General features: G+C 43.7%; 1 protein-coding gene across 1 annotated transcript in view; it reads right to left on the reverse strand.

Moving 5' to 3' along the window:
* Positions 1-27,751, reverse strand: part of LOC112547202 (solute carrier family 9 member C1) — a 384,240-nt gene that overhangs the window by 10,781 nt on the left and 345,708 nt on the right. The window contains exons 22-24 of the mRNA XM_025188925.3: positions 24,898-25,068; positions 9,987-10,124; positions 2,844-3,029 (exon numbers count right to left, since the gene is read on the reverse strand). Of these exons, the coding sequence (XP_025044710.1) occupies positions 2,844-3,029; positions 9,987-10,124; positions 24,898-25,068 (495 nt within the window). The remainder of the gene's footprint in view (positions 1-2,843; positions 3,030-9,986; positions 10,125-24,897; positions 25,069-27,751) is intronic.

Genomic DNA, 27,751 nt, shown 5'->3' on the forward strand with positions numbered 1-27,751 from the left:
ACTATTTCCTTCACTTCAAGCTCCAAAGTCTCTCACATTCACCCATAAGACTCAGAGGGTATGTCTACACTTGCACCCTCTTTCGAAGGAGGAGTGCAAATGTAGAGAATTAAAATTGCAAATGAAGCAAGGATTTAAATAGCCTGCGCTTCATTTGCATAATTGCCGACTGATGCTTTTCCACAATAGCGCTATTTCAGGACATCAAACTTGGTCCACGCGGGGTTATTTCGTGAGAGAACCCTTCCCTCAAAATAACTCTTACTCCTCAAAAAGTGAGGTTTAAGGGTTATTTTGAGGGAAAGGTTTTCTCTCAAAATAAACCCGCGGGGACTGAGTTTGATGTCCCTAAATAGCGCTATTGCAGAAAAGCGGCAGTTCGCAATTATGCAAATGAAGCATGGGATATTTAAATCCCCACCTCATTTGCAATTTCGATTTGCTACATTTGTATCCCTCCCTCAAAAGAGGGTGCTAGTGTAGACATACCCAGAGAGTGTTAGAATTCAGGGCTGTAATGCAAGAGCCCCCCTTACACTGTGTTCTTTAAAGATAAGATGCAGCTAAGGTCTCACTCTGAGTTCCTTCCAAAGATGGTTTCTCAGTTCCATATCAATCAGGACATATTCTTCTGGTGTTTTATCCTAAGTCATACTCCAGGATTTGGGAACAAAGACTCCCTAGACATACTCAGGGCATTGGCTTTCTGCAATGAGAGGACAAGGCTGTTTAGGAAGTTTGCACAGTTATTTGTAGCTGTAGCAGATAGGAGGAAAAGCCACCCTGTGTCACCGCAGTGGATCTCCTCCTGGATAGTCTCCTGAATCTGTGAATGCTACAACCTTGCATGAGTTCCTGCACTGGCAATTACCGCATTGTATTAGAGCACAGGTCTCATACACAGTGTTGCTTGCTCACGTCCCAATGCATCAATGCATGAGATATGTAGGGTGGCGATATGGTCTTCCGTCCACATGTTCTCTGCCCATTATGCAATCACCAAGTAGGCCAGAGACAATAAAGTCTTCATCAGGGCAGTGCTCTAATCAGCTCGTGGCTCCGACCCCACCTCCTACTGGTTAGGCTTGTGAGTCACCTTATTGGAATGCATATGAACAAGCACGTGAAAAAGAAAAATGTTTGCTCATCTTTCATAACTGTTCTTCGAGATGTATTGTTCATATTCATTCCAATACCTACCCTTCTTCCCCTCTGTTGGAGTAGCTGGTACACCTGCTTGGAATGGATATGAACAACACATCTCCAAAAACAGTTATGAAAGGTGAGTAACCATTTTTATAGTTTAAATATTTTGATAAAAATAAAATCTACTAATTATATAGTTTTATAAACTTGAAATAAACATTTTCTAAATTAATTTTTAAATTAAACTTCAGTGTAACTCAATGTCTGCATTTTATTTATATTCATAATTGCATAGTGTAACACTTAAAAAAAATCCAGTGAGATTCCAATTCAACACTAGCTTGTGCTCAAATACAATGAATATCACAGACTAAATCACAGCCAATCAACAATTAATAAAAAGCACAAACTTTAAGTAGAAAATCAATTACATCCATAAACAAACACCCAACCAAAACTACTTTAACTCTACCCTCATGTGGTCATGCAAAAGTAAATAAATGAAAAGGCAAACGATTTTCTTCATTTGTAGCAATGGGTTTGAAATTATTGGTGATCCAAGCATACAAGAAAATTTTACTCTTTTTTTATTCAGATACTCTGCAATTCTAGCCTTGCACAAAGACAAACTTTAATGAAAAATAGTATGCTGAAAACCATAATTAAAATACAAAATTAAAGATAACTTTGGTAATAGAATAAGAGGAGTATCTTTTATCCCTTAGAACTCTTGTTATATTAAATAATAACATATGTGGTCATGAATATCATTAATTGTGTGAATCAATGGTTTTTTAAAAAAGGCTGTAGATAACAGATGGGGAAAAATAAAATTATAAAATAATATCCTTCTAGAGCCAGAGTTGTAAATGTTTTGGTGGGCCATTTGCTGTGGATGGTATACATGAATAATAAACGGGATCAGATGAAGAACTGCAATGGCTGTATAGTGTGTTTGATGTCACTGGATTTCACAAAGGTTTTTTTCCATGTTTGGATAGATTGTACATGCTGTATCTTAACTGTTACACATATGGTGTTTTTGTTTGGAATTTTATATATGACCTCACAATTATTAAGTAGAGCAAATATAGTGGAAAAGGAGCATTAAGTTACATGAGTGTTTTCATTGTATCATGTTTCAGAGGAGTAGCTATATTAATCTGTTTCTGCAAAAACATCAAGGAGTCCTGTGGTACATTATATTTATTTGGGCATAAGCTTTTATGGGTTGGAGCATCTGACAAAGTGGGCTCCATCCCAGAAAGCTAATGCCCAAATAAATTTTTAAGTTTTTTAGGTGCCACAGGACTCCTCATCGTTTTCATTGTAGCATGGATATTAGTTTCCTCAATTTTGTGTTTTGATATGCTAGATTAATTTAAAATAATTAAGTTTTAAATTAATTAAGTTGGTCTCTAAACTGAGACTGAACAAAAGCTCATCTCTAACCATACAATGCATTCAAAAAGAATCCTGATTAAAATATCTATGCTTTACATTATGGCCTCCACTTGAAAGGAGGAGTATTTCTCATTATTTTCTAAGAATCTGAAAGCATCTAATAACACTCCTTTTATTTTTGGTGCTCTGATAATTACTTTGTAGAGGACAAAGAGCTGTCTGAGAGTGTAGACACTCCTTAATAAGCATTTTTTTTCATATTGTAGACTTGTTAAAACAACAGTTCTTCTTACCTGATGGCAGGTTTTAGGTAAAATACAGGGTGCAAAATAAGGTTGTAGTTGTTGACAATCTTGTACACTTCCATGTACAAGAATAACATCATCCATGGTTCCATCATAAATATCACATTTGCTGTGGGTTGGTACATCCATCACATAAACATTAGGAAACTTTGTACACATCTTGTATGACCAATCCTGCAATTAGAAGTCATGTAATATGTATTTTTCCATACAAAACATAACAAAAAGCCTTGTACTGTTCATTTTTGAAACATTTGATTTGTTCAAAATAAATTATATTCCATAAAATGAAAATCAAAATAGCCAAAATACATTACAGATGTTGCTATATTCACCATAAATAGTTTTGAGAATGGAATCCTATCTGATAATCAGTTTGTCAGTGAAACTAGTTCACAGAAAAATAGAGAGTCTACTGAAACCTAAGGAAAAGTTGTCAACACGGACACAATAATTTTCCTGCTGTTCAGTTTGAAAGTTTTACTTTTTCCTTCATACCTTGAAACTTGCAAAGTTGGTCTGGAAGAAGACATAATTTAGAGCTAAAGGTTTTGATTCTAGCCAGCCTTGCTGCAATTTATCAGGCAGAGAATTTCAAAGGTATTTAGGCTCCTAATTACCACATGCATATCAGTGCTAGCTTTACCAGATGCAGTGGGACCAGGGCTATAAAAAAATGCAAACAGTAGCATGCAGAGGAAGCTAACCTCCTCATGTACATTTTCTTAAATAAAAGCAGATAATGTGGCATAGCAAAAATGGTTCCAATATGGCTATGTAAATATCCAGAACTTCACATTTCTAGCTGAACTATCTAAATATATGGCAGTCTTACCAACCTCCATGGTTCTTCATTCCTACAGAGTTCAATCCCTACTTACAGAAAGCCAGAATATAGCCTCCCTCACTAAAAGAGGGTTACCTACCTTCCATAACTGTGCTTTGACATGTGCATGCATGATCACTGGAAGACTTTTCCCTAGTGGTACCCATTAGGTCAAATGTGGAGTCCTCTGGAGTGGTGCTTTTATGGTAGTTTGCAAAGGTCCCTGCTGACTCAACACCTGCTCAATTCCTTCTTGCCAAAATATTCTAACAGAGGGGAGGCAGGTAGGATTTGGATGGACACAAGCAACACATCGAACAATAGTTATAAAAGGTGGGTAATTTTTTTTATTTCAAGGCTGAATTTGTCCAACTTCAACTCTTAACCATTGGATTCTATGTTGTATCTTTGTCAGCAAGGCTGAAAATCCCCTCACTCTCCGATATCTTTTCCATATGTAAGTATCCGTATACAATGATCAAATCACTCTTAACCTACTGTTTGATAAGATGAGAAAGTTACACTCTCTAAACTTCATATTATAAAAAAAACCTTCATGTAAATGCTCTTTATGATGTGTTATTCATATCTACCCTGGTTAGTGTCCATGCACTATGTGCACAGCTTTCAGAAGTTTTTTCCTAGTAGCTATCTGTTGGGCTGGAAGTGGGAGTCTCTGGAGTCATGCATTATATATAACTCTGTCAGCCCGACCCTCCCTCAGTTCCTTCTTGCTGTCTACTCAGACAGATGGAAAGGAGGGTGGGTAAGGAATAGATATAAGCAACACATGTCAAAGAACAACAATTAAAAGGTGAGTAACCATTTTTCCTTCTTTCAGTGTTTGTTCCTACCAATTTCAGTTAGGTGACTTCCAAACCTTATGTAGATGATGGGATTATAATCTGGAAATGCAGATTGTAGTGCTGCTCATCTATGCATTCTCAGTGGCCTGATAAACTATGGCATAGTGCGAGGTAAATGTGTGAAGAGAGGACCATGTTGCCATCCTGCAGAACTTCATGAGAGGCACCTGAGCCCAGAATGCAGCAGATGAGGCATGTGCTCTTGTAAAGTAACCTGTGATGTTAAGTGGAATAATCTTGGCAAAGGAATAGCAGGTCCGAATACAAACAGTGATCCAAGAGGAGATGTGTTGCATGGAAACTGGGAGCCCTTTCATCCTTTCTGCAACCACCACAAACAAGTGTGTGGATCATCTATATAATTTGTGTAACAAATATAAAACTCTTTGCTCATTGGTCAAGCTGTAGCCAGAGGGAGGAGCTATCAGGAATGCCAGAGCTTTATAAACCCTTTGAGGAGGCGACCAGGGAGCTTGCTAACAGGAGGGAGTTTTGAGAGGGAGCGCTTAGAGGGCGCTAGTTACGTCTGACTTTCTTTAAAGGTAAAACTTTTATAATCTATATCCCAAACATTTAAATAAAAACCACGTGTATAATCAAATTTATTCATAGGAGAAAATGCAGACAGAAGCCCAGCAGCAGAGTGGGGGCTATCCTGTTTATTGTGTCGAGTGTAACATGTATGATTACCTGCCTTGTGGGTGAGTGGCATATGGGTGCACTCAGTGCAAGGAGCTCCTGACCCTCAGAGACTGAGTTTGGGCTTTGGAGGCCAGGGTGGCTAAACTGGAGGAGCTAACGGAGGCAGAGAGGTATGTTCATGAGGCTTTCCGCGACACTGTAGTACCGTCCCGCCTCCAGTCTCACAGACCCAGCCCTGTTAAGGAGGATGAAAGGCTCAGGGGAAGAGAGCATTCAATGGGAGCAGAGGGAAACCATCCCATAGTTGGGACCCTCCTTCCAAAGGATGTTATGGTATCCTCTCGCACTGCGGATACCTCTCTGCGGGAGGGAACGTCAGTTGTTAGGAAGAGGCAGGTGTTAGTAGTGGGTGACTTGATTGTTAGAAACATAGATAGTTGGGTTTGTGAAGTCTAAATAATAAGATGGGTGAACTAGAGTATCTCGTATTAAAGGAGATTGATATAATAGGCATCACAGAAACCTGGTAGAACGAGGACAATCAGTGGGACACAATCATACCGGGATATAAAATATATCAGAAGGGCAGAATAGGTCATGCGGGTGGAGGGGTGGCACTATATGTGAAAGATAATCTAGAATCAATGAAGTAAAAATCTTAAATGAATCATCATGTTCCATAGAATCACTATGGATGCTATAATAAGAATATAACTGTAGGGATCTATTATCGACAACCTGACCAGAACAGTGATAGTGAAGTTGAAATGCTAAGGGAGATTAGAGAGGCTATCAAAATAAAAAACTCAATAATGGGGGATTTCAATTACACTGCTCTACAGCCAAAATGTTTCTGAAATAAATGTAGTCAAACTTTACTAATTCTGGGTCACTGAGAACAAAAATGATGCTTAAAATTGTTGATTGGCTCTAGTTTTCAAGATATGCTATTGGGTCAGTATATATGACCCTTGACTTGCGAATGGCGGAGGATAAGTGAGTTATAAAGGGAAGGGATCTCAATTTAAACCAGAAATGACTAAAATACATCTTTGACTGGATCTATGAATAAATCTATTACTGGGTTTGGACAGTATTTGCTTTTTAGGCAAAACAATGAATGATGCGATCTGAAGCTGGTATTGCGTCATACATGATATGAATTGCATCATGTTATTCCTAGAAGTCATGGCTGTTTTGCTGCATAATGTCAATGTTTTGCCATCAATTCCAGTTGGTCATGCAGTCCATATGAAGGAAACCTATGACAACATGAAACAACTTTTGAGGTGCATAAACTATGACCAACATCAGTGGCAGGTTTGTGGCGATTTGAAGGTTGTTGGTTTCTTGCTTGGTCTGCAGACTGGATACACAGACTGTTTTCTCTGCGAATGGGATAGTCGTGCAAGAGATTCCCACTACATCAAGATAGATTGTTCACTCCGACAGTCATTGGAGCCTGGGAGGAAAAGTGTTCAGCATCCACCACTTGTTGAATCAAGGAAGATTTTGTTACCACCCTTACACATCAAGCTGGGTCTGATGAAGAACTTTGCCAAGGCCATGGACAAAACGCAAGCAGCTTTCAAGTACCTCCGTGGAAAATTTTCAAGGTTAAGCGAATCTAAGATAAAGGAAGGTGTCTTTGTTGGTCCTCTCATTCGTGAACTTCTTCGAGATGATGCATTTGACCATGCACTGCGTGGCAAGGAAAAGACGGCATGGAAAGCTTTCCAGTTAGTGGCAATACATTTTCTCGGAAACAACAAGGCAGACAACTACAGGTTCTTGGTGTGAAGCCTAGGACTATAAAAGAGTTTAAAAAAGAGCTAGATAAATACATAGAGGTTAGGTCCATAAAAGGCTATTAGTCAGGAGGTAAGGAATGGTGCCATGGCCTCTGTTTGTCAAAGGCTGGAGAAGGATGGCAGGAGACAAATTGCTTGATCATTGTCTTTGGTCCACCCTCTTTGGAGCACCTGGTTACTGGCCACTGTCGGCAGACAGGATACTGGGCTAGATGGACCTTTGGTCTGACCCAGTATGGCCATTCTTATGTTCATATAAGTGCCTGTCTGACGTCCAGGATACATAGGCTTTGTTCACAGGGGATAAGGTGAGGTTTTTGAGTGGAAAACTGGTAAAAAGATGTTCTGTTTTGCGTGAAAGTGAGAACCCATTTTGGGCTTAGTTATGGAAACTCCAAGCCGTACGGTGGAGGGACTGTAGGTCTGGATCAGTGTTTCTCAACTTTTTTTTATAAAGTACCCCTTTGTTTAAAAAAAAATGAAGTACCCCAGTACCTAAAATTTTCAACACGCTAAATTTTTTTCTACCATTGCAACACGTTTGTTTAACAACTTAATCGTAACTGGTTGGTTGGAAAAAAATGCTTATAAGCAATAAACTTGCCATCGTACTTATGATTGTGTGGAAAGGATAAATAAAAAAAAATAGATGAACATAAAATAAGTCCAATTTTTTTATTCATACATATACATACATATGTATATAGTTTTATACAAACAGCAATGAACAATGATCAATAAAATTACAAGAAAACTCATAATTAATGTAATGCAAAATTTGAGCTTGTTTGGATCAAATCAAATTTTCAAACCTAGATTTCAAACTGCCAAGGGCCACAATTAAATCATTTTCTGAAGACATACGATTTTCTTAATTTAGTTTTTAATTCAGTCATAGCCGAAAAACTTGCCTCACATAAATAGGTTGATGCGAATGGTAGGAGTTCTGAGAGAGCCACGTTACTCAGTTGTTTATATTCACCTTTCATTTTCTGCCAGAATATGGGAATGTCGCTAAGTCCCATGTCTTGAATCTTTAGTATATGAGTAACAGAAAGCTCCAAAAAGTTGCTCCTTCATTTTTTCTGAAATCCCTGCTTTCTCAATAGCATTGTCATTAAACGGATTCAAAATCCAAAGCTTCTGCCTATGTTCAGCTTCATCAAAGCTCAGAAAATATTGTTAAAAAATTACTTCCAAATTTGTTAAATGTTCCTTTATTGATGTTTTGACATGTTCATCTAAAATAATTTCATTTTCCACACAAAATTCCGAAAGATATTGAAATAACATAAAATTTCAAGATAAAGCATTATTTTTCCAGAATGCTAATTTTTTCTTGAATGCTTGTATTTTATCTTGCAAGATTAAGATATTTGTATTAAAACCTTGTAACTGTAGGTTCAAGTTATTGATTTTATCAAATATGTCAGAAAGGTAGGCTAATCTGTAAATCCATAATTCGTCTTGAATATTTTATACTAACTCGGATCTGTTTTCTGTGAGAAAAACTGAAACTTCAGCCTTTAGCTCAAATAGACGGTTGAAAAATCTTCCATATGACAACCATCGAATATTGGAATGAAGTAATAAAGTAAAATGTTCAGGCCCCATATCACAGCACAGCCACTGAAAAACGTGAATTTAGAGCCAGCGAATTTATGAGGTTAACTGTCTTCACTGCAATTTCTAGCACAGTTTAAATCTTTATTCAACTGTTTTGAAGCCAATGCTTCTCTGTGAATAGATACAATGAGTCTACTTTATTGAAGTGTTTATAGTTTTTAATCGAGCAATAGGACCATTTTGTCGACCTACCATTGCTGCTGCTCCGTCTATACACACAGATATGCACCACTCCCATGATAATCCATGTTTCAAAATCTATTCATTTAAGTTAAAAATTTCTTCCCCGTTATTTTAATGTTGAATTCTTTACAGCAGTATATTTGCTCACTTATTCCTTTTTCATCTTCATCGTCAATGTATCTGACAAACACCATTAATTGTGTGCAGTTGGAAATATCTGTTGATTCATCAAGTTGTAAAGTGAACTGTTTCTTCTGAATAATTTTTTCAGTAATTTGTTTTATGTCTTCTGCCACCTTGTCAATTCTTCTTCTTATTGTATTGTTCGAGTGTGGGATATTTTAAATTTTAACGACTTCTTTTTCACTAAACATAATTTCAGCTATTCTGTTAGAAGCTGGATTAACAAGCTTCTCAGCAATGGTATGTGGTTTCTTTGTTTTTGCTATCATTTCTGCCCATATGGGGCATCAGCTGGCTAGCCCCTGTCCTGCCGTCCACTCCTGGGACCCAGGCAGGGGGCGCGATCCAGCCTCTGCTCTGCCGTCTCCCACCATCACGCATTAAGGAGCAAGTGGCCCTCCAACGCCAGGCTCGCCGCATGGGGCTGTGCGCTCCCATCCCAGCCCAGTGCCACCCTACCATGGCGCTCGGGGGCAACTGTCCCTCCCTGACCTTCCTGGCAAGGACACTGCTGCAGAGCCAGGCACCCCCAGCCCTCCCCAACCTAATGCCTGGGACTCACCAGAGCTGTCACCACCGCTGCAGCCACGCGCTTCTCCCTCCAGGCACTGGGGCATCTGCGCAGAGCGGCTGCTAATACTTCCTGCCTTGAACATTCAATTTCACAGGCATGTATGTTCCCATACCCCCCCCCCCGCCCCCAGATTTCTCTCGCATACCCCCTAAGAGTATGCATACCACAAGTTGAGAAACATGGCTTCAGATAACCCCAAGAAATGTCATGCTGGCTCTCTTTGTATGAATTCCTGGACAATTGGATAATCCTCCACTTGATCTAGTCATACTGCTACTATGGTGGCTGAGCTCCCTTTCTGTGCAAAAGGCAGGGAGGCTACTATGCAGAACTTCCTTTCAGCAGAGTGCCCTGTGTAGCAGAATCAGACTTCAAATTAATATATATTTGTCATTATTACTGCAACAGTAGATTATTTACCTGATAAGCAAGGTTTTCCTTGAAAGTTTTGAAAGTGATATCCAGAGCAAGTTTTAACCATATTTTGTATTCCAACGATGGGCATTCCAAAAACTTATCAAAAGCTTCAAATAAATCATCCATAGAAATAAAACATGTCTGAAATACAATGGCAATAAAATTAATTAATACAACAGCATATCTCTTTCCTTCCACTTACTAAATGATTGAACAAAGAAATCCTATTTTTAATTAGTCAAATCAATTATTCACATTACACTTTAAGGCACGTTCCTAGTGACTTGAATATGTCTTTTAAAGCACCTAGTATACCAATAGTGCTATAAAACTAATTAATACTAATTTACATAATTATAAGTTAACACAATTGTGTATATTAATATGTTAATGCAACCCATTTGAAGGAAAACAATACTTATAATTATTTTATAAAGGCCATGCAGCAATGGATTCCTTATAAATGCATAATATTAACTGAAAGGGGGGGGGTGTCTTTTTTTTAGATAAGAACTCTAAGACCGTTCTTGGTCTACTTTGATGGATGATAGCAAGAAATTTCAGCAAAAAAGTGACACCACACCATTTATATTATGATTAGTGTAAGCGAGGTCGGGTAAGCTCTACCCTGACATCTGGTGGTGAACTGTGGCGAGTGGTATAAAGAGGCTTCAGGGGCTGATCCCAATTTGCATAGACACACCCACCCTGTCTAGTATGTGCTCACAGCAGCCCAAATGGTCACTTTGGCCACTGTGGGATCCCCAGTTTCTCTGTTATTGAGGCAGGGGGATGAAAGTGTTGTTACCCTGATTATGCGAATCAAGGACCATGGAATGGTGGAACTGTTTATGACAGAGGGATTTGCCATAAACTAAGTAGCACTCGCTATACAAGGGGCATGAGTTCCAAACCCAATCAAATTGAGAGATGCTGTGGACAGGTTCTTGTACCTGGTGGGGCCCTGTTTGAGGGCCTAAATTGCACCTCCTCCTCTCTCCATTGTGAGTTAATTTGGATTCCATTAGGAGTCTAGTTGGGAGCTGTAGAGTTGATTTCTCTGTGGGCCAGTGGAGCACTAGCACTGAGGCTCCTCTATTATGAGCTGACCTCGCTGAAGAGCTGAAATCACTGTTTGCTGTGGGGAGCCTGGCGCTATGCTGCGGAAGAGCTGAAATCAGTGTTTGCTGTGGGGAGCCTGGCGCTATACTGCAGAAGAGCTGAAATCACTGTTGCTGTGGGGAGTCTGGCGCTATGCTGCTGAGCTACTAGCAGAGCAGCTTGCAGGGACAACCAGCAAGTGCAGGCGGACAGCAGAGCGGTTTACGGGGACGACCGGTGGGTGCAGGTGGACAGCAGAGTGGCTGGTGGGGACGACCTGCGGCTGGTAGGAGCGGCAGCAGACAGCCACTGGAGCAGCTGCAGGAGCAACCAGCTGGCGGCTAGGGGCGTGGACCAAGATGGCTGGTGGAGCCGGACAGTTCGTGGGACAGCTGAGGCAGCTCACTGGACAACAGGTGGAGTGTGGCAGAGTGACTCGCATTGACAGCAGTGGCAGAACCCTACGGAGAGGCGGAGCCATCGGCGGACGACGTAAGGTATATCAATCTCCGCCCCTCCAGGTTGGGATGGTAAAACCCTGCTGGGTGAACTTTTGAACCCTAGGGCGGCACTGACCTGGGGCAGAGACTTTTGTGGTGTTGGACTTTGGGACTTTGGGGGATTCGTGGCTGGGGGGAGGGCCTTTGCTCATGTTTGGTCTATGAATCCAAGTTGTGGTGTTTTCCCAAGTTAATGCTGATTATATATTATAATAACCTCATGTTATTAAAGGTTTGCTGCTATACTGAGGCTCTGTGCTTGCGAGAAGGGAAGAATTGCCTCTTTGAGGCACCCAGAGGTGTATGTAAGATTTCACAGGTCACTGGGTGGGGGCTCGAGCCGGTGTTGTATTACCTTGTTGGGAGGAGACCCCTAGATACTGAACCCGGCCCTTGCTGCTATTAACTCGGCCTGGCAGAAGGGTTACATTAGCAATATATGAGGTCAGAAATGTTCTTGACCACTTAGGTTTCAAAGGCCTTCTAATGTTAAACTGAATGTCTTCGTGAAATTTAAAGAGATAGCTACCCGCTTGTGTTTGTGTAATGCCTGGAACAATTGTACCTTGGTGACTAGAAAGGCTGGCTAAGAAATTCCACAACACTGATCAAATGAGACTGGGACTCCTTTTCCATGGCTGATCATTTCCAAGGATTCAGCCATCCTGACAGAGTATTTGGTAAATTATAAACATATTAGTAGTCATAAACCTGGCCTTATAAGAACAAAGAGGCTACCTCAGAGGTATTACAGGCTTCAGAAGCTATTTCTTTCACTTGAGCAATCACAATAAAAATAGCCTTTCTCTGACATAACCTTCAGATCAGAAAATGGAAGTGTAGTGGCGCTGTTAGTATATATTCAATCATAGCCCTGGTCTACACTAGGGAGTTATTTCAAAATAACTCTCTTTATTATATAGTGCCCATGCAATGGATAATATAGGAATTAGGAAATCATAACAATGTAGTCTACCCTAGCAGTTACCTCAAAAGTAGATTTCATATCATCAATCCATCTTGAGGAGGCATACTTTGAATATACAACTACAGGTTGAACGTCCCAAAAATAGGGCACTCTGATTGGGCAAAATTTGTGCTCCGGCAACAATGTTCTTGTTGGACAACAGATGTTATTGGACTGAAGAGCCCTGGAGGTCAGGATTGGGAGCCCTGGCTGGGCTAGCAGCTGTTAGGGAGCCCCAGCCTGGTGAGTTCCAGCCTGGCCCAGCAGAGTAGCCAGTCGTGGTTGGGGGGGATCGGCCTAGTGAGTCCTGGTGGTGGGCGAGGAGGCCTGGCCTTGGGGTATAGCTATGAAAGTGTCTATTAGTGCAAATGATCTAGCTGGCAGCTGCAGATAATAAATATAACTGCTCAGCAAACAAACTACCTGAAATCAAAAAAGTTCAGATTGTGATCCTCCAGAAAGGTGAAAAAAGGAGTCAAACCTAAAAATAAGAGAAACTTAAAAAATAACAAATAGTCTAGCAGCACCTTAAAGACTAACAAAACATGTAGGTGGTATTGTGAGCTTTTGTGGGTATGAAAGCTCACGATCCCATCTACATGTTTTGTTAGTCTTTAAGGTGCTGCTAGACTATTTGTTATTTTTTAAGTTTTTCCAGTTACAGATTAACTTGGCTACTCCTCTGAAGCTTTTAAAAATAAGAGGTTAACCCTAAGTAGGAAAGAAATTGTGTATGTACAGTACTAAAATCTGAAAACAGATACAAAAAGGGTGTTTGTCTTATTGCTAGCATTGTTGTATATTGTGTTAAACAATAGTTCATTAGGCAGAAAAGGATTAACAAGCATTTTGACTGTATTTACAGAAACCAGTGCCTCCAGACAAAGAGGCAGAAGGAATCTCAGAGAGCGAGGCTTGCTGTATTGCTTGGAAAATGTTAACTAATGTAGCTCAAAGCTAGCAATGTGGAGCACCCATGCAAGAGATCGCGTGTATTTTTGTATTTAGATGACATCCTATCTGGAGAAACTGAGGCACGAGTGAAGGAGCTGAAAGAAAAAGTTTTAGCTCTTATTCAAGAAATGGGATTCAAAGCCTAGAAAAGGCACAACTGGTAGAGCCTCAAGTTACATATCTAGATACTGTAATAGGGAAAGAAGGAAGACAAGTGGATCAGCGAAAGACTAAAGGAACTTCCAGGGATCCATATGAGACACCACTCAATCACCACAATTTCAATTTAAAGACAATGCAACTCCAGGGTAAAGGTTGGCTTTATCTGTACCTAAAGGTTTTACCTGTTCAGGTAATTAGAGGAATTATGGGAAAGAATACAGTTCTACCCATGTACCAAGATTTTAAAATGGTTCCCCTCCCCTCCCTTTTCCCCTATTTATTTTGGGTCTGCACATGCTAAACTCAAAACTCTGGTCATCTGAAGAAGTGGGCTGTGCTTATGAAAGCTCATGATACCATCTGCATGTTTTGTTAGTCTATAAAGTGCTACCATACCATTTGTTGTTTTTTAAGTTTTTACTGTCAATCAGTCATGGGTGACCTATTATAATCCAGTAATCCTCGTGAAATGGTGTAAAAACACAAGCTGAATTTTAAAACTAGGAAAGACTAGTAGGTAAGCCTGGGAAAGTGAAATGGAACTTAAGGTTCATTTTACAAATATTACAGAAATACAAAATCACAGGAAAGTAAGAGTTAAAATGGAAGGTTCCTTTGAGGACACTATCTAAACTACCTTAGCACCAGGATGCTCTGAAATACAGAGTCTTAGCTTCGCATCCCTTGAATATGAAATGTATTGGGTAATATATGGAAATATTACAGTATTGGCACATCTTTTGCAATAATGAAAAAGGTCATTGTTCAATACATTTAAATATGAATGGATACAATTTGTCTCTAGTATGGTTCAGCCTGATTTATTAACAGGAGAGATCATTATTAAAATTGCTCACCAACAGTCTGTGGAGACAGAAACATGGAAAGTAAACCCACTCCAAAAATTGACAATAGGATCTTTTTGGTTACCCTGGTTTATAGGTCAGTGGGCTGGAAAAGAGCAGAAATTATTGGAAACTCGAGGGTATAAGGATTGGAGCCCTCAGAAATGGGTATGTTTATCCCTGCCTATCATCACAGAACCGTATAGTATGGACACATCCTTGGGAACATGTGTTTGGAACAAATGTAACATGCGTTTTTGCATAATGAACAATGTGCATGTGTTACATCCTGGGAAGATGTATTTTGGGACAATGAAAGTATTAGCCAGTCATCAGTGAATAAATATAAATGTAATGCCAGCATGTTATATACCAGGCATGTCCAAAGTCCGGCCCGCGGGCCAATTGCGGCCCATGTTCTGGTTTAATACGGCCCCACAGGTAATTTGGCAATATCTATCTTTTATGGCCCCCAACGAATCCATATGTATTGAGATGAATACATTGTAAAATCTCAGTTAATGTCAGTTGGTCTAAATCAGTTATAAATATATTTGGACACAACATATATACTTGGTGTTATGTTCCTGTTCATATTTTTTGAACTTAAAAGTTGACAGACAACCTTTATTACCAATAATATGTAATGTACTTTACAATGTTCCTGACATATATTTCAGCTTCCTGGATTTTTTTTTCATCTGGCCTTCAGATATGAAAGGCAGAGTGATTTAACACCTGTTTAGATTTGTCATCCATGTGACGAAATGAAAAGTATGCCGTTTGCAATAAACTTTGCATAAAATAGTTAATTTGCATTTAATTTTAATGGTTCAAAGAAAGTCAGGCAAAATGGTCGGCCCTCACGCATGTTCACTTCATCAAATCTGGCCCTCTTTGAAAAAAGTTTGGACACCCCTGTTATATACTAGCAATCACACTATTTACCAAAGGTTAAGAAGGCACAAATGACAATAACAACTACTTTGGTAAACTTCTTTGTTGTTCTTGGCCTAGGCTGACATGATTTAATTGATCACTTACTAACAGAAACAAAGATGACCTGGTTTTTCGAGCAGACACAGAAGAATGTAGGGAAATGTGTCATTCAAATATTACATGCTGATGGAGATATGTTAAAAATTGCTAAGTCTGAAAAAGAAATGACAGCCTATCAATGGTATAACATTTTTACAGGCTGCTCCCCTACTTTTAAGAGCATACTGTTTATTTTGTTTCACCCATTGTTAATTATCTTGATATTGTTATGTATCTGTGTGAAGGGAATGTGCTGTATGTCTTACAGGATAAAAAGGGTGTACGTTAAATTACAACCACAAGCCCAGATTGCTTCTAAGTATATTGCTCTGAGACGATTGTATAAATTGTAACCCACTCAAGAATTGTTCTTGAAGGGTCAAAAGGGGGGATAATGTATCCATGTAGCTAAAATGTAGCTTTATGCAAAGTAATGTGGCTCAGTGTACTTTCCTAGCCACCCTTTCTGAAGAAGAAAGGACCTTACCCTTACCATAGGTAAAGGTGCACCAGCCAGAATATTGTGCCTAAAGCTGATTCCAAGGCAGGACATAGAGTCTTATTTTGTTTTAAGTTTTAAAATTAGTATTGTGAAATAAATAAAAGGGTATGGTGATTTTTTTAAATTGTAAGTTGATGTTCTTATTCAAATGTGCACATTGCTTCTCTGTAACAAAGGTTGCTTCTCTGTAATAAAGAAATCAACCTTGTTATGTGAGAGAGAGTGAGGAATGTGTGAGAGATAAGTGCAAAGGCCACTAGACCTAATGTTCTAGGAAGAAGCTGAGAACAGACATAAAGATGCCACAGATAGCTGTATATCCCAATCGAGATGTAAGCAGTGGGCAAATCAATGGCTCTGAAAGAAGGCAAGCATCTATCAATTGGAACAAAATATTTATGATTGAAACCAGCGTTGGACAGCAGAACAAAGATAAGGAGCAAGAGAAACAACCATCTGTCAGAAAAACAGTATGTCAGATAAACATCTGTCAGAAAAAATAGCAAGATCTTGAAAAACTTACTGATCCCAATGAAGGAGGACTATTATAAAATGAGAACTATTTTTCCTTAAGAGCGGGGACATCCTGCCAAAGACTGGAGCATTGGCCTGGACCCACTCCTCCATCCATGATCAACCTGGTTGGCCACAGACCATAGACTTATAAATATAACACCAATTTGTAGGACAATGTGGCTATGTCTACACTGGCATGATTTTCCGGAAAAGTTTTCTGTTAAAAGCATTTTCAGAAAAGCACGTCTACATTGGCAGGATGCTTTTCCGCAAAAGCACTTTTTGCGGAAAAGCGTCCGTGGCCAATCTCGATGCGCTTGACCGCAAAAAAGCCCCAATTGCCATTTTCGCGATCGGGGCTTTTTTGCAGAAAACAGTACTGTGCTGTTTACACTGGCCCTTTTGTGCAAAAGTCTTTCAGAAAAAGACTTTTGCCCGAATGGGAGCAGCATAGTATTTCCGGAAAAGCACTGACGATCTTACATGAGATCGTCAATGCTTTTCTGGAAATTCAAGCAGCCAGTGTAGACCGCTGGCAAGTTTTTCCGCAAAAGCAGATGATTTTGCAGAAAAACTTGCCAGTCTAGACACAGCCTGTGTGTTTGTGTATATGTGTCTGGCTATGTAAGCATATGCTAATTCCTTTGCCATTGCATTCTCAATAAACACGGTGTATTGCCTTTTCCCCATATAAAGATCCTGTATGTTTCTTATAAGCATAACGGGCTGGTAGTGGACAGGGAGCCCCATCCCAGGGATCCACAGCCCCGGCCTGGAAGCTCTGGTGGCAGTAGGGCCAACAGTGGCCAGGGAGCCCTGGCCCTGTGAGCCTTGGCTTTAGCTGGGAACCATCAGTGTCAACAGAGCAGGTAGCGACTGGGAAGCTATAGCCCTGGGGGCCAGCACTAGGGCATGGAGCCCAGGCTCCAGTGACCTCTAGTTAGGCCAGTGCAGCAGTGGGGCCAGTGGCATGGCAGGGAGCCCCAGCCTGGGGAGCCCCACAGCTTGGAGAGGAGCCTGGGAGTAAGCTGGTGTCCAGCAGGGGAGCATTGGCCTCCCCTGGTGTGCAAATTCTCTAATTCAGGGCTGCTCAGGTTCCGGGAGTGTTGGACCAGGGAGGTCCAACCTGTAGTATCTGTATACAAGAAACAGATTAATTTTGCCTATAATGAAGAGACAGTTACCTGTTCTGTAGTTGGTATTCTTTGAGATGTGTTGCTCATGTTCATTCAATATAGGTGTGCCTGCCACAAGCAATATCTGTAGGAGCTGGTGTCCCTAGCACCCTCTGGAGTGATGCACACATGCCATACTATATAAGGTGCCCCCTGGCTCCTCCCTCCTCATTCCTTCTTGCTAGAACTCCAACAGAGAGGAGGAGGGTGGGAGATTGAATGGACATAAGCAACACATCTCTTTAAGTGCTTGCTCATTTCCTTTCAACATAGGTGACTGTAAGCAGTGTCTGCCAAGTTGGGTAGGGGTTATGAGACTGCAGACTGCAGTACAGCTCTGCAACATGCATCATCATTATCCCTGGCCTGCTGCATGATGGCATACTGCATATGAATATATGCACCGACGACCATGTTGCTTGCTCAGCAAGCGTCCTGGATCGGGGCATGTGCAAGGTAAGCACATGAGGAAGCCTCAGACCTGGTGGAGTGGGCTCTAATCAGCTCTGGCACCTGGGCACCTGCCAACTCAGAGCACATGTGGCTGCAGGAAGTGATCCACTTGGACAGTTGCTGGGAGGAAATCAGGGACCCTCTCCTACACTTTGCATAGCAATGAAAAGCTGCATGGATCTGCAAAAGGCACATGTCCTCTTCAAATAGAAGGCCAGTGCCCTGCACACATCCAGTGCTTAAAAGCACCTTTCCCCATTGATCGCATGAGGCTTGGGGTAGAAAACCGGTAGAAAAATGTCCTAGTCCATGTCAAAGGCGGAGACAACTTTAGGAAGGAAGGCTGGATGCAGCTGAACCTTATCCTCAAAGAACCTGATATGGTCAAGAGAGAATACAGAATGACATTGCATGGGTGGATGAAACATGGAAATGGCCACCAGGTGGATTCTAATGGTGGCCAAAGCAAGGCATTGCCATTTCAGGTGGAGCAGGTAGTCCAGGATTTCCTGAAGGGAAGCCTCTGCAGGGACGACCTGTCATTGCTGCGCTCATATGGAGAAATGAGTACATTTGGCAACATAAATGGACCGTTCAGGGCTTTTGACTCTCAAGGAGAACTTTCTGAACATTGCCTGAACACACCAGCTCCTGGTGGTTCAACCACAGATGAACCACACCAGCAGGTGGAGTAAGCTGAGGTTTGGGTGGAGTAAACGTCCTGGAAGAGTAAGTCTGGTCTCAGTGACTGCTGCCTGGGCGCACAAGACATCAGGTTCATCAGTGTCCTGAACCAATGAGACGGCCTAGCCTCACCAGCAATGAGGATTATCTTTGCCTTGTCCCGCTTGACCTTCTGCAGGACCTGGTCGATGAGGGAAAACGGAGGGAAGGCATAGAGGAGACCCTCTGACCACCGGTACAGAAACACATCTGAAAGGGAACCCCATTTGAGATCAAACCAGGAGCACAATTGGCTACATTCTGCTCGTTGGGAAGAGGTCCACTGGGGAGAGCCCTGGTTGCAGAAGAGGAAGTCAGTCGCCTCGGGGTGGAGAGCCCACTCATGCTGAGAGCAGAGCTCCCTGCTGAGATGGTCTGCACTGGCAGGTTCTTGCACAAGAACTCTTGTGGAAGAGTTCTTGTGCAAAAACTCTTCCAGAGAGAGCAACTACACTGGCATATGCCAGTGACTGTCACAGGCCTGGTCCAGTGACTGTCTGGACCGTCACAGGCCCGGCCCGGTCTGTCACAGGCCTCTACTTGTAGCAGGTGGTCCATCTCTTCTTGTAATATGAGCTTGTGAGAGTGGTCCCTGAAGAAGGACAGGGTAGGAGAGTGAGATGGAAGGGAGAGAAAGGGGATAGTTTATCCAGATGATATAGTTTGTATCACCCATTTATCAGAGGTAATTAATTTCCATTGTTTTAGGAATGGGAGCAGACAAAAGTGAAACTGTTAGGGTCCATTCTGAAGCTCTGGGGTCGGTGATCTGGTTTTCAGTCTCTCGACTGTAGTATCAAATTTGTTTATTTGATTGAGGCGGATGGCTGCAGTTGTTACTCTAGGACCATTGACTCTTTTGCCTATTCCAGTCCCGCTGCTGTTAAGGTGGGTGTTCTTGCCTCTGGTAGTGGTACGTGGGTTGTGGGTACCTTGGTCTCTGGTATGGTTGGTACCTATATTGTCTGGTTTTTGTTGCAGGTTTTTGGATTCCCAGGGAATGGAGAATAGCTCTGGAATCTTTCATTGATTGAAGAATTTCATTGGTCTTCATGGAGAAGAGCTTTTCACCTTCAAATGGCAAGTCTTCCTCTGCTGGCTGGAGTTGTTGAGGAAAGGCAGAGGAGTTGTACCATAAGGCTCGTCTCATAGTCACTGTTGTGGCTGTAATCCTTGTGGCTGTACCTTCTGCATCTAGAGCAGCCTGTAACGCTATGTGTGAAATTGTCTGTCCCTCAGAGACAATCGCTTTGAACCATGTTTACTTACTTTCAGGGAGATAGGCAATAAACTTGTTAAGTCTCATGTAATTGTTGTAGTTGTATTTGCTGAGCAATGTGGAATAGTTCACTACTCTCAGCTGGAGTGTGGCTGAGGCATACACCTTCTTGACAAATGAGTTCAAGTCTCTGATTCTCTTTCTCTGATGGCATTGAACAAGTATGTTGCTTATTTCTTTGTTGTGCTGCATCCACCACCAGGGAGCTGGGTGAGGGATATGCGAAGAGGAATTCAGAGCCCCTGGGGGGGGACAGTACTTTCGATCTGCCTTTTTACATGTGGGTGGAATCGAGGTAGGTGTTTGCCATAAAGTTTTTGCAGGTTGCAGTATAGCTGGGTTGATAGGTAGAGTGATCTTTGCCGATAGATTCGCTTGGAGGATGTTGGTGAGTTCATGGGGAGTGTCCTGAACTTCCTCCATGAGGATATTCAAGTCCTCTGCAACTCTCTTAAACGGATCTTGAAAAGAGGACACCTCCTCCATGTTGTTAGAGGATGGAGGTAGAATTGCCTCTTCCATAACTGAGAGTGATTTTGTGTGGACCAAAGATTCCGCCGTTGATATTGGGGAATATTGGTTTTCATTAGACTTTCTCCCAATAGTCCTGTGTGGAGATTGGGTCAAGGGCGAGAGTGACTTTGTCATATGTTTGGTTTTTACAGGTCTCTTTCTGTGTTGTTGTGGGTATTGATTCCACATTTGCCACGGTGTGGGGGAGGGATGGAAGGTGGCATCCAAAGGTAAGAAGCCCAGGCTACGTCTAGACTACAAGCCTCTTTTGAAAATGAGCATCTAGACTGCAACAAGTACTTTTGAAAAAGCAAGCCGCTTTTTGCCTATTTGCCAGTCTGGATGCTCTCTTTTGAAAAAGCACAGTTTGCATTACATAGAGCCTTTTTTCGAAAAAGCACTTTTGAAAAAAGGTGTTATTCCTCGTAAAACGAGGTTTTCTGCGGTCAAAAAAACTGCCATGTTCTTTCGATTTACTTTTGAAAGAACGTGGCAGCAGTCTAGATGCAGTGGAAGTTTTTTTGAAAAAAGGTATTTGAATGTCACTTTTTTTGGAAAAAACCCTGTAGTCTAGACACACCAGGGAGCCATTTGTGCTCTGAGAAGATCTGCAGCTGCAGCTGATATTACTGGCCCTTCTGTGTAAGGAGACAGCTGAGGTGAAAAGGCAGGTAAATCCTCTCCCTCTTCTCCTGAGAGGGGGGAGGGTGAGTCTGAGTCATCGGAGAGTAGAGAGTGAAGGTATTTGTTTTCACTCAAGATAGGAGTGTGAAGTCTAGAAGAGATCTCTGAATCTTTGTTCTTCCTGTAGTTAATGAGGTGAGTGTGTGCTACAGAAGCTGCGCTAGCTGAGAGAAGCCTGCCTGCTGGGCCCTGTCAGCAGAGCTCACACCATGAGGGGTTGCCCTTGGGAACGGAGGGGGAGGAGCACCCGGGGGCCAGCAGACCAGGGAGACGTAGAGCAAAGCTGCGGAGGACCCGGGCCGAACCGTGGTGCTTCCAGATCAGCGCCGCAGTCCGGCCCGGGTCCTCCGCGGCTTTGCTCAGCGTCTCCCTGGTCTGCAGACCAGGGAGACGCTGAACAAAGCGGCGGAGCACCCGGCTGGACCCGCGCCACTTCCAGATCAGCTGGAAGAGGTGCGGGTCCGGCCCCCGGGTGCTCCGCCGCTTTGTTCAGCGTCTCCCTGGTCTGCAGACCAGAGAGACGCTGAACAGAACGGTGGAGCACCCGGCAGGACCCGCGCCACTTCCAGATCAGCTGGAAGCGGCGCGGGTCCGGCCCCGGGTGCTCCGCCGCTTTGTTCAGCATCTTCCTGGTCTGCAGATCAGGGAGACGCTGAACAAAGCGGCGGAGCACCCGGCTGGACCCGCGCTGCTTCCAGATCAGCTGGAAGCGGCGCGGGTCTGACCCCCGGGTGCTCCGCCGCTTTGTTCAGTGTCTCCCTGGTCTGCAGACCAGGGAGACGCTGAACAGAGCGGCGGAGCACCCGGCAGGACCCGCGCCGCTTCCAGCTGATCTGGAAGTGGCCGCGGGTCCGGCCCCAGTGCTCCGCCGCTTTGCTCCCATCTCCCTGGTCTGCTGGCTCCGCCAGCAGACCAGGGAGACGGGGAGCAGCTTTTCTCGCCCCGGAGAAGGCAGGCGGCGGGACCAGGTGTCCCGCTGCTCTAGTTCTCCGGGGCAAGAAATCCCCGTTCGTAACATAAGTCGGATCCGCGTAACTCGGGGACTGTCTGTACTCAGACTGTTCTTATCTGAGTGGTCTGACTTTTTTCCCCTCAAAATGCCTCTGTGGGGACTGCTGAGGTAGTGAGCTTGCCCTTCTCTTGGACGACTTAGGCTTGTACTTCTTTGATATGTTCATCTGTGCTGAGCCCAGGTCAGAGGCATGTCGCTTGCCCTTGTCTGACAGGAGCATTTTAAGCTGGAGCTCCCTGTCTTTGCACGTTCGCGATTTTAGCTTAGCGCAGTGTGGGCAGTCCTTCTGCTAGTGTGAGTACCCCAGGCACTTAACACATCTATCATGCCCATCAGAGGCACAGCATCATTGCAGAGTTCACAGCGTTTGAAGCTGGGTGAGCCCATGCTGGCATATGGCTTTGAAGGCAGTTTGAGACCGAAGTCACCTTCTTTTTTTCTTTTTTTTTAAACTAACACTAACAATAACAACACTAAAGCTACTAATAAGCCTAATACTATCTAACTATGAACAATTAGTTTGTAAGAAATTTTAGTAAGAGCACTGCAGAGTTCCGTCCAAAGCCAGGGACAATAGAAAGGAATTGAAGGGAGGTGAGGGGGGGGTGCAAATGCATGATGGCACTAGGGGAAGCCTGTGTGCTTGGTGCGCCACACATGTGCAGCCACCTAATGCACTGCTATACAAAAACCTTTCCAGAGGTGCTGGGCTACTCAGTATCTAATGTGGAGCACCCCCAGGGATGCCTCTTGAAGAAGAACCATTGTGCCTGTTACTCAGAATGTCCTAAGATGGCATTGGTGGCGAAGTTGCCAGCACCGAGGGTTGTGCCGACTGCTGTGCTGAAGGGATGGAGGCTGCCTTCAAAACCACACAGCAGGAACAGATGCTTGTGACACGCAAGGTGAGGAGTGGGAGCGGCGATTGCTACAGTGCAGGGACTCCACCACTGATGGAGACCTCGGAGACTGGGAGTGCTTAGAGCATGGGAGCTATGGTGCCCCAAAGAACCACTCCTCGAGTTCAGGGAACAGTGTGGGAGAGACAAGCCACAGTGCTAGGATGGGGACTGGGAGAAATGGCTCAGTGCCAGCAAGCATCTATAGCATGGTGCTGTGGTGCAGTGAGTAGGGAGAGTTGCTATCTCTTTGATGCCTTTGGTATCAGGGGGTGCATGCCTGCATAGGTCTTCACACTGACTCTGGTGATGTGGGAGATCGCGCATCATGCCTCGGTCTCTCATGTGCAGACCTATGGGGACTTCGGAATGCTCTCCTCTTGGACACCCAAGGAGAGCATGATTGGACCATACTAGGAGATCAGGCTGAATGGTAGTTTACCCCTGTGCTTGGTCCCCATTGGTGTTGGGGGGTGGCTGTACTGGCATGGCACTTATGTCTTGCACAGCCTGGAAGGCCTATGGCATGGATGGGAAATGGACCTCCAACACCAATGTAAGTGTCCTAGATGCAGGCTCCGTGCCTTTTGGGTCTTCTCTGGCCTGTCCACTGTCTGGTTGCTCTTCTTCCCATTATCCTTATAAGGGGACTTGTCTCTGCCCGGCATCCTAACAGGCCTAGCCAGTGCCATTGGTGCCGAACAGTGATGCCGTTCCTCTGTAACCTTCCTCATATAGGAAGGACTACAAAATAAGCAACTCCAAAAGATCCCAAAAGCAACTCCAAAAGCTTCATATGATATGGAGATTATGATACCTTCCATTCTGTGGACAAGGTTTCACAGTGCCCTTTCTGAAACTTCCCCCTCTGAACTATCTATGCCAGCAATTTTCACAATCACTGCATGTACTTAATCTGTAAAATGATTTAAGAATGGCTTAATACTTATATACATTACTTATCATACGAATTATTCTGTCATATGCAGCTTCATGGTTTAATTTTAACCTTTTCTTAAGACATTAAATGTAATTGCTGAGGTTGCTTTGTAAGAAAAGAGCTAGAAAAGAGAGATTCCATTCTGTAGAATTACTTGGCTAGACACTATGAAATTGTCTAATTCAGGGATAGGCAAATACCCGCTATTGCAGCTCCTATTGGTCGGATATTTAATTTCAAGGTCAATGGGAGCTACAGGAATCAGTGTCCCAATCCACACTGCTTCCCATTGCTTTCATTGGCTGGGAATAGTGATCTGCGGCCAACAGGAGCTGCAATCACTGCTACCTGCAGCCATGCAGTTAAATACAGTGGCAGTGGCCCAACAGGGGCTAGCCCTGGTGAATTGCCACTGTCTTATTGCCAATCCTTGGTCTAATTCTAAACCAGGGATTGGCAATAACAGAATTAGAACAGTTTTGCCTTTAAGACTTAAAGTTAGGGCCAAAGTTTTCCAACCTGGAAGTCAATGAGCTCTATGGGATAGTTTGGTCTACATCATTTTATTATAAATAGCAATTGAAAAAATTCTGATTTACTAGATAAAAGAACATTCCGATATAGATAAAGATTAAAGTCACGTTTGCTGACCTGAACAGCAGTTTCACAGGTAACAGTATATTCCATTTCTTGCTTAGTTAGGCAGTTCAGCTCTCCTATTATTGCGCCACTGACCAGGTAGTCAGTGTATATCAGCGTTGTAGGATATCTCTGCTCGTATATGTCTTTGTCAATTCCATAGCAAGGACTGGAACCACAAAGCTGTTACATTAATAAAAAAATAAATTAATAAAAATATAAGGCTCCAAATGGGGAAAAAAAAGTAAGTCAATGAAACAAAAGGAAGAGAGATGAGCCAGACATTAAATATTAATAATAACCTTTCACCAATAGTGAAATCCAAACATAAGTGAATATGACCAACATTTATGTTGGTCCAAAAACCTAGAAAAATATTATCTGGAAGTTCTGCTTGGCTTTATTTTTCTCTGGAATTATCAGAATGGAGATCATCTCCCCCCACTTTTTTGTAGTGGAAGTCTCTAGAAAGCTATGCCCATTTGATCTTTCAGCTCCCCGGGCCTCCAAATGCTGAGAGAGTAATAATTACAGAACTAAAAAAAATAATGGTAGCTTAGGAACAAGTGAGGTTATATTTAGCATATTAGGAAGAATAAAGTACAGATGAGTACAGGTTGGACCTCACTGGTCCAGCACCCTTGGGACCTGAGCTGTCCTAGATCAGGCAGTTTGCCAAATCAGAGGAGGTGAGTGCTTCCCTGTGGGCTGCACAACTCCTGGGCTCCCCTTCTGGGGCTCCCTTCCCTGCCACTGACCCCCTAACACTGGCCTGGCATGGCTCCCCACCCTGCTGCTGCCTGCTACCCCAGGGTCTCCTGGTGGGGATCTCAGAGGGTATGTCTGCACTACCCCGCTAGTTCAAACTAGCGGGGTAATGTAGGCATACCGCACTTGCAAATGAAGCCCGGGATTTGAATTTCCCGGGCTTCATTTGCATAAGCGGGGAGCCGCCATTTTTAAAACCCCGCTGGTTCGAACCCCGTGCAGCGAGGCTACACAGGGCTCGAACTAGGTAGTTCGGACTAGGATTCCTATTCTGAACTACCGGTACACCTCATTCCACGAGGTGTACCGGTAGTTCGGAATAGGAATCCTAGTCCGAACTACCTAGTTTGAGTCCCGTGTAGCCGCGCTGCATGGGGTTCGAACAAGCCGGGTTTTAAAAATGGCGGCTCCCCGCTTATGCAAATGAAGCCCAGGAAATTCAAATCCCGGGCTTCATTTGCAAGTGCGGTATGCCTACATTACCCCGCTAGTTTGAACTAGGAGGGTAGTGTAGACATACCCTTAGCTACTGCCAGTCCCGTTGCCACAGGATGTTCTCTGGGTTCCCAGCTGGGGCTACCCAGTCACCACTGGCCCTGCTGCTGCTGGGGGTTCCCCTGCCTGGGCCGCCTAGCCACCCCATGCCACTGTTGGGTCTGTCCCGCTGGTGCTAGGGAGTTCAGCCACCCACCTCAGTCAGCCCTGCTTCAGCTGGGGGTTTCTGGCTGGGGCTACCCAGCAGCAGGTAGCCTAACTGCAGCTGGGGGTTCCCCAGCTGAGGTCAGGTCCTCCTGGCCACATGGCCCTGCTAATGCTGGGAGTTCCCTGGCTCCAGTGGGAGCTTCCCAGCCACTGCCTGGTCTTGTTAATGCCGGGGGTTCCAGGCCAGGGCAGAGGCTCCCCAGATACTGCTTGGCTCAGATGGGGCTCTCCAGCCCCTGCATTGCTCTGGGGTTCTTTGGTCTAGCAACATCACTGCCCCTGCCAAACCATGAATGTTGCCAAACGAGCGAGACCCGGATTTGGGAGGTTCAACCTGTAATATTTGATAATTTAATACACCCAAAGCTGAAAACAATTATGAGCCAAACCAGGTGCAAAGAAGAATGTAATCAGAAAAATCTAAATTATAATTAGGAATCATTCAAGAACATCTTTTTAGATGCACCAAACCCCACAATCCTACAAGAGGAAGAAGACTGTGCCGGTTAAAACAAAGACCTGCTTTAGTGGCAAAGTGAACACATCTATAAAAAATAAAATAAAGGGGAAGTTGTTGCCCCAGACACCCCTTCCCAAAATCCCATGCTATAAAATTCTAACCAGAAACTAGGAACAAGGCATTAATGGGCCTGTTACCTCCTTTAAAGGGTCAGCCAACCCTTTCACGAGTACAGTCTTGCTCAGGGAAGATGGTAAACAACTTTATTGGGAGATTTTACGCTACTAAAAATCCAGTGGCACTTAGGAACGGCCATACTCAGTCGCACATTTCTAGCCCTAACAGAGGCTAGGGCCATGATCACCAACCAGTCGATCACGAGGCATTCTGGGCCCCCCATTTCTCTCCAACCCCAAGAAGCCCCACAACCTACCTCGAGCAACAGTGGAGGTAGTGGCAGCTTCCCACAGCTGCACATTACTTCCGGGGGTTGAGGAAATGCGCTAGCTGTTTCCTTGCTCCAGTTTCCTGGCATTCTGGGAACTTACCAGGTAGGTCCCCAGAGGCTTTCCCTTCTCTGCGGGAGTGGGGAGTTGGGCCTGGAAGGAGCGCGTGCGCGGGCTTCCCTGCTGTGTGTGTGGGGGGGGTCGGCCCCTAGAGGTCGCATGCACGGGCTTCCCTGCTCTGCGGGAGGAGGGAGTCAGGCCCGGCGGAGGCACCTGTTGGGGCTTCCTCCTCTGCGGTGGGGGGGGGGGGGTGTTTTGGCCCCAGAGGGAGTGCGCAACAGAGGCTTCCCTGCTTGGTGGGGGGGAGGGGGTCGTCCCTGAGGGGTCGTGTATGTGGGCTTCCCTGCTCGGCGGGAGGGTCAGCCCCGGAGGGAGAGCGCGATGGAGGCTTCCCTCCGAGGCTGGTGTAGGGGACTCCCTGACCGCCCTG

Source organism: Pelodiscus sinensis, chromosome 5, assembly GCF_052426305.1.
Source record: "Pelodiscus sinensis isolate ZL-2025 chromosome 5, ASM5242630v1, whole genome shotgun sequence".
In the NCBI taxonomy this organism is placed as follows: Eukaryota; Metazoa; Chordata; order Testudines; family Trionychidae; genus Pelodiscus; species Pelodiscus sinensis.